Raw genomic sequence first — 7,960 nt, 5'->3', positions numbered from 1 at the left:
TTTTATGTAATAGGCCGTAAAAGGTCAGGCAACAGTCTATTGGTTTTAGTCTTCAATTACATCAATTATACGTATCTAGTTACTCTAAATTTCAGAATGAAGCAATAATATACCATCAATAGGTGATATTCAATATTAAATGTAACTACCTACTTACTTATATTTTCTTTTATCTTAAATTAAAAACCATAGGTATCTAGTATCTACCTACCTATCGGTAACATAGGTTGGTACTTTAAAATATTACATATACCTACCTATAATTACATAACATCTATTCATATCTGCATTATCTTTGCTACGATTATTATAGTACCTATAGCGAATAAACCAATTTATTACGTTGTTCATATAACAACGGAATGTATAAATTAAAAACGAATTGGGTGTGGATTGAGGCGAACGACGACGACGAGCAAGCCGATATAAAAGTGGTTTGACCAATAAGCGTGCAAGTTATGTCTTACGTCATGAACTGTTTAGTGTTCGCGACGTTCCTACTATTATAAGGCTATTTATACGCAAAGCGTTAAGCGTAGTAGTAATAATACCTAATCAAATAAACATTCCACTGTAATTTCGTAACGAGATTGTTTTAAAATTAAAGAGAAATAGTTATAAATGTAGTAACAGTAGTTTTTGAAGTGAAACTTCTTTATCGGGGTTGGAAACAAATTTAGTGTAACATTTTTTCGTTACGCGTGACATTTTTCCGTTACGCGCCATCTTTTTCTTAACCCTACCACGCGTGATTGGACGTATTTCTGTAAAATTGCATATAGTAAATTATTATTGAAGTGAAAACTTCTTTAGCGGCGTTGGGTATAAAATCTTAAACTCGCGTCAGGACACGTGGCCTGATCGAAAAAGCGTAAGCCGGATTTTTTTTTAGCCCTTATATTCCATGCGTAAGACGGATACCATTCCAAAATATCAAACATGCTGAACGTTATTATATTAATAATCAAGTTTTCACTTCTGCCGGCACTCCCGGAGTGCAACCGTCTTTTTTTGACGTGACAACGTCTTAAATTAGGTTGCGACTGGGAGTCACTTATGAAAAAGTGTAACGCTCGGTAACGTTACGATGAGTCACCGAACGAGAGAGAGGCCCGCCGAATGCCTTGCGTCTCTCTCCCACTCAACTATGATCGAGAAAAAGACGTTGTCACGTAAAATCTTCGCCCGTAAAACCGACTTTACAGGCAACCATTTTTTTGAAAAATATGGTCATAAAGAAGTTTCACTTCTTACGTGTGTACACTAGTACACGCACACATTTTTTTTTTATTATCTAACACACATCCATTCGATTATAAAAATACCATTATGTTTCTGGTTTAGGGATCTACCGTTTTATGACCGACATTAAATATATTTGTCAAAGTCAACCTTTATAATAATTTCTAAAAGGAATAAGCTACCTGCAAAAATGTATATAAGTGTTCTTGAGAAATACAAAAAATAATAAAATATATAAACATTGCAAAACAATGAGAAATTTGAAATTTTTTAAGTTCAATAAGATAAAGTTACTTGTTAAGTTATATTTATACAGCAACGACCGTCGCCGCAGCCGACGCGCTATGTCCAGCTGCAATCGCGACGCTATTGACTCCTCGTTAGTAAGAAGCCTAACATTACAATCGTGCGGTATCACAAAATAACCTTCAAACCTTCGGCTACGTAGTATAATAACACAGTATGATATTATTTACTTTGCGTATTCGACGGAACCATGAGAACAAATTTCAATGTTAAATAATTTACAAATGTACGGTCTAGTTACTATTCCTATCATACATTTTAAATTTTGTTTTCTCGATAAATAGTAAATACCTATAACGTGAATGCTACGTCCTTATTATTTCTTAAATAATAATTATGGTCAAATTACTGTTATAAAATAAAGAACTCTGGGTTCAAGAGATATATAATGCCTAGGTACATCTAGAAAACTCGTTTGTCAAAAGAATCAAATCCCTTTACCATTCGTTTATTATAACAAGTCTATATAACTGCGTTAAAAACATTAAACAACCGACTTCCAACTTGCACTTGCAACATTTACAAATACAGTAGCACCTCTATAAGTCGAAAATCAAGGGAGAACCCAAAAAATTCGAGTTATAGAGTTTTCAACTTATGGAGGATTTCGACTTAGGCGGATTTTGATTCGACATACAGAGTTTGAGGTTTATTCTTATAAATTTTGAGTCAAAGAGGTAAAATAAATTAAAATTCAACTTGCAGAGGTGACAAACTTGTTCTTATTTATTACAAATCAACATTATTTCAAATAATTTTAAAATAAAAAATAAAAATAAAATAAAAAATGTTTTCTAAGAAACAATATTGTACTTGCACTGTCGGCAAGTTGTTAAAAACGGTAACTTATTTTTGTTCGAACAATAAAGGTAATAAATTCCAAATGATCAAGTTATAAAGGTTGTAAAATAAAACGTTGCTATGTTCGAGATACAGAGGTCAAATTTAATTTTTCGACTTATAGAGTGAAAATATGTACCATAATGGCTTGGAGGGACTCGGTGATAATTTTGACTAACAGAGGGTCAAGATTTCAAGTAACGGAGGTTTTCGGGTTTGAAGGGAAGGGAACAGAACATTTTTTCGAGATTTGGAGGTTTTTGACTTATCGAGGTTCGACTTAACGAGGTGCTACTGTACAGACAAAAATGCTCATAAAATAAAAACTACTGGGCCTATCCGAATAAAATTTTTATGGGACCAATTCGACACCATCCCGCATCGAACAAAAAAAGAATCACGTAAATCGGTTCAGAAACCTCGGAGTAATCGGTGTACATACATAAAAAAAAAACATACCGGCCGAATTGATAACCTCCTCCTTTTTTTGAAGTCGGTTAAAAATAAAATTTTTATTGCTTCTCAATTCTCATACCACATATGACAGAACATCAGATTACACAGTACCTACCTACATTACAGTTATATTTGGTTCAGATCACCTTACCAAAAAAAAAATAAAAGGCTGCATCTCAGTAATTACTTGTGGTCATTACTCATTACTGTCACAAACAGCACTGTTTTTCAGTTGCAATAATTCGTTGGAATTATTATATTTTATGCGATCTAGGTAGTACATATTATTAACTCAATGTATGCGATTTCCATAACTTAACTATGTTGAACATCACTGCCAACTATCATCAAAATCCGTTTAGCAGTTTTTGCTTGAAATACATAGTAACAAACAAGCATGCAAACAAGTATGTCGCAGACAAACTGAAACTACTTATTGAAGGTATATCAGACCAACATATAGGTACACCAGGGCAGGCATATACAACAGAAGAAAGCTAATACGTTTGATAGGAAAAATAAAACAACATAAAATGTGAGAATGTTTTTTATTGTTATTTCTGTACATTTCTTTATACACATATTTAAAAATTAAGCAAATATATTTGGAACTTAGCACAGCGCCTTTTGATATTTTTTCGCCAATCTATTATCAAATGTACAAACTTAGAACAGATGTATTGTAGACTTAGATCATTACTTAATGATCTAAGATTGTAGACTTATAATGAGATAAAAAACTCCATGCATCCGAAGAGAAAAACTACCTACCACTCTTCAATAATTAAAAGATATTTGAAAAATGAAAATGAAAAATTATTTATTTTTTGCTGAAATAATTTTTCATTTTCAGTTAAACCTTAGAAAAATAAAACAATATTTTAAAATTAATAAAATAAACAATTTTTTACTCAATATGAGTATTTTCATGTACCTACTACAAATTCTTGTTCATAGTAATTTTAACTTGTGTTCTAAATAAATGAGTTTGAGTTTGAGTTAAATAAAAATAGTATATTTTCTTAATGTTTTTTTTTTTTATTGTGTGATAGGGAAGCGCTTGACCACGATCTCGCCTGATGGTAAGCTGAGATGTGGCCTATGATGGAGCGCGCTTCCCTAGAAGGTACCCGTTCACTCTTCGCTTGAAGACCCCCATGTTGTACTCGTCGGGGAACACATACTCAGGAAGCATGTTCCAGTCCCTCGCGGTTCGGATGAAGAATGTCGATCCGAACCGCTTTGTCCGGGTACATGGAACATCCACCATATGGCGATGCCTAGAGTCTGTACGCCTCGACGATCGATGGAAAAAAGGGGATGGCGGAATTAAATCGTGCAATTCCGCAACGCACTCACCAAAGTGTATCCGATAAAATACCGATAAACTTGCCACTCTGCGACGGTGGGCGAGGCTCTGGAGTTTTTTGCCTACTAACTCATCGTCGTTTATTAGCCTCTTGGCACGCCTCTCTATCGCCTCAAGCGCCTCCAGCTGGTACTTGGCGGAACCATCCCAGAGGTGAGAGCAGTACTCCATGTATTCTGTAAGTAAAGAATGTTACTCATACAATAAAATAAAAATGTATGCCTATTAGACTAATGAATTAGTCAAAAGAAAGATATATTTTCGCGACATAAAAGTAGCCAATCAAAGCACATTATTCACTTGGTACTTATATTTTTTTTTATGTTTACATAAATTGAAACATTTTCATAGGGAATTTAAATAAACATACATTGTATATCCATGAAAATTTATAACAAATAATGAAAACTTAACAAACACTTATGTTATGAATTTGAATCTACTGATTTTCTCTTTACCCTTTTCTTCTATGTATAAGTTTCAATACTATTATTTTTACACGAAACGGAATCGGAATCTCTATTTTCATCACCATCATTTTCGTTTTCATTAGTGAATTTATTGCTTTAAACCTTTGATGAGTCATTTTCTAAATCCGAAACCGAGGGTCTCAAAATCCAAGAAAACGAGATTTCCTCCTCCAAATCTAATGGATTTGAATTATTTTTTCCTTTGTCAACTTTCCCTCCATCATCAGTTTGTGTAAATGAATCAGATTGTGATGTATTGGTTTCATTCAAAGAAAATACGTTACTGATCTTTGGTAGCATGTTGTCATCCTTCCTAAAGTCAAACTGTTGCTTGTAATATTGAAAATCTTCGGTGTAAGCATCACAATCATCATCATAATATGTTACAAATTAGTTATGCAACAATATACATAATGTATGTTATAGCTGTCAATCATAGATGCTTGTTTTAGTTATTTATTTATTTATTTATTTTTTACCTTACAGCTATTTGTATTACAATATTTATAATTAACTTTAACAAAACAATACGCCAATAAAAAGTTATAAAAATTATTGATTTTCATAGACAAAGAAATAAACTCATTATGCAAACAAATATATATAAAAATGAATGCCTAATTCCCATGGTCATGGCATGCTTGAAAAATTTACCGATTTCGGTAATTCTTTCTTTAATGTGTTCTTTATTGTCAGGCAAAGGATCTTAAGAAAATTTAACGAATTTTACACTTCACTAAAGTTAATGTTAATTGCGTCGACGCGCAAAAAAAAAAAAATTCACTTTGGATCAAAAAATTTACCCTTTTCTTTGTCCAGTTTCGTGCTGCAGGATCGAGTTCACTGCTTTCGCCTTGGCGTACCTCTCTGTGCACTTGTCAATGTCCTCCGCGGAAACACGACGTTTTGACAAGTCTATGTAACCTAGAATGAAGAATAGTGGAACAGTATTATTTCCTTTTCGGTCAATTTTATATTCCGTGAATTGTTTTACGTTTTGCAGGTCGTTGTTACTATTGCGATAGGAAAAAGAACCGCAAAACAAAGTATAGTTGTTTCAAATGTGGAAAACACATGTGTCTAGAACATGTGATTGTTATATGCCGAGAATGTTCATTTACAGTAGATATAATGGACACTAATGACAAATAGTTTATTATAGTTATTCTAAACAAAAATTAGTAGTTTTTAGGTATGTTTTCTTTATTTCATTTTATTATAATTTAGATTATTCTAGAACTTTACGTAAAATGATCTCAAAAATAGATGTCATTTTAGAGTTCCTATTACACAGTGCCAATTGATGATGAATGTGATTTATTTCTAAGATAATTGTAGTCAAGTTTATAAGTTGTTATGTAGTTGTAAAAAAGAAAATTCCATTTTGTTATGTTTAATGTTGATTTATAACGGTGATTTCCACCCAGAGTCAAAAATTTTGAGTTTTTATAGACCTTTGACTTAGAAGTAATGAGTAATTAAGTTGTTTTTATTTTATTTCACATGTTTAAGACCTCTTTTTAATCATGTGCTATACAATAAGTCGAAATATTCATTTGTTTTCCCAAACGAGACACCTAAATTTGCGGAATCACAGACCGCGCGACTGCTTGTGTTCGGCGCAAGGGTGCGACCGCTGGAAGGTTAAGAGCGTATACGCACTATACGGGTAGCCGTCCGGCTGACCGCAATCACAATTATGTACGTAATATTCATTTCTATGCGCACTGCGATGCGGCTACCGCAGACCGCACAGTGCGCATAGAAATGAATATTACGTACTAAATTGTGATTGCGGTCAGCCGGACGGCTACCCGCAATGCGGCTACCCGCATAGTGCGTCTACGCTCTAAGGAAATTTAATTGGTATAGTACTTTCTTATGGAATAAACTTATGCTGTAACAATTTAATAGTTTGTTACGTTGTAGTTTAAATTTAGTCGAACAAGACACAAGTTCTACCTTTATACTGTGAATCAAAATTTAGTCATGCCAGAAATTCACTTTTCTTTTAATCAAAACATAATTATATTCGATTTCTTATTATTATTTTTTTTTTTTTTATGATATAGGATAGCAAACGAGCAGACGCGTCGCCTGGTGTTAAGCGATACACGCCGCCCATAAGCATCCACTCCACTGGGAAGTGGATGTGTTGCTGTCCTCAAAGGGATTTGGAAGCAGTTAGGTAGAAGGGGCGAGGATGGGAGGGAATGAGGATAGGGAAGGAGAGGATGGGTAGGGGATGGGAAGGGATGTGGGCCTCCTATCTTTACACGTCTTTCAAAAACATATCGTAAAAATGCCATGAGACAAATTAATAGAATCTTATATCTTATAGAACTTATTTTACACTATGAACCATATCAAAACTAGTAACAATATTATAGTTAGTTATATCAATTACCCTTTTCTTTGTCCACTCTGATGACCACAACCGGCTCAGTCTTGCCAACACGAATGAGTTTGTTGATAGAACGAATACGACGTCTGGATAACTCAGAGAGCAATATCATGCCCTCGATATTATTTTATTCGAGCAAATGTACGTATGCGCCCATCTCAGCGATGGAACGCACATTTACCATCACTACATCTTCCACTTCAGGATATTTCTCCTGGTAAAACCTACACGACAGAGGCATCTGAAAATTGGGGAAATTATAACCTCTTTAGAATCAATTTCATATTAGTTTGTGAAGACCAAATTGAAGGTAGTAATTGTGTTTAAATAAAACAGACCTTTAAAAACATTCTTGTGTAGTTTTTTTAGTAATTTAACTTTGAAAAATCTGATGAAACTATTTTGTTCACGTTGAGCCTTGCAAAACTGACAACTGACAAGTGACAATTAATGGATAGTCTTATATCTTAATAATGTCATTTCAGCTCTATAGAATACAAGGCAATTGAGAAATAGAATAAGATTTGTATGGAATTACAAATAAATTTGCGTAGACATTATTATATTGAAAATAAAAATTAAAGGTTTATTCAATTCGGCATGTGTCACTTTCTATTTATTTTTAAAATATTGAAAATCGACACTATAACCTTCCTACAAGTCCGTCATGGTCCGTCACCGTCCGCGTCATGGTGTTTCAGTTAGGGCGTATTCAGAAAGAAAGCTTGAAACTTATAAGCGCTTATCGGCGCTTGTCATGTTCATATATTTTCCTGCGCGGGTTACCAGCACTGACAGGAAAATATATGAACATGACAAGCGCCGATAAGCGCTTATAAGTTTCAAGCTTTCTTTCTGAATACGCCCTTAGAT

The 7,960-nt window shown here is 33.8% G+C and overlaps 1 protein-coding gene across 2 annotated transcripts; it reads right to left on the bottom strand.

Moving 5' to 3' along the window:
• Positions 1-3,376: 3,376 nt before the first annotated feature.
• On the bottom strand, positions 3,377-7,529 carry LOC149897698 (eukaryotic translation initiation factor 2 subunit 1-like). 2 transcript variants are annotated; one of them, XM_090116405.1, is made up of 4 exons: positions 7,426-7,529; positions 7,091-7,328; positions 5,487-5,607; positions 3,377-4,389 (listed from the first exon to the last, which is right to left on the bottom strand). In XM_090116405.1, the coding sequence occupies exons 2-4, from the start codon at positions 7,197-7,199 to the stop codon at positions 4,326-4,328; spliced, it is 294 nt and encodes a 97-aa protein (XP_089972531.1). In that variant the 5' UTR covers positions 7,200-7,328; positions 7,426-7,529; the 3' UTR covers positions 3,377-4,325. The 2 variants fall into 2 exon arrangements, with proteins under 2 accessions (XP_089972531.1, XP_089972532.1); XM_090116406.1 differs by having other exon boundaries at positions 7,091-7,311; positions 7,426-7,525.
• Between the last annotated feature and the right edge of the window lie 431 nt (positions 7,530-7,960).

This window comes from Colias eurytheme, chromosome 25 (genome assembly GCF_061535395.1).
Source record: "Colias eurytheme isolate Ceu_HAF_F1 chromosome 25, ilColEury1 Martin Lab GWU primary, whole genome shotgun sequence".
In the NCBI taxonomy this organism is placed as follows: domain Eukaryota; kingdom Metazoa; phylum Arthropoda; class Insecta; order Lepidoptera; family Pieridae; genus Colias; species Colias eurytheme.
The sequence above is the reverse complement of the archived record's forward strand: the minus strand, read 5'-3'. Positions and strand labels throughout refer to the sequence as shown.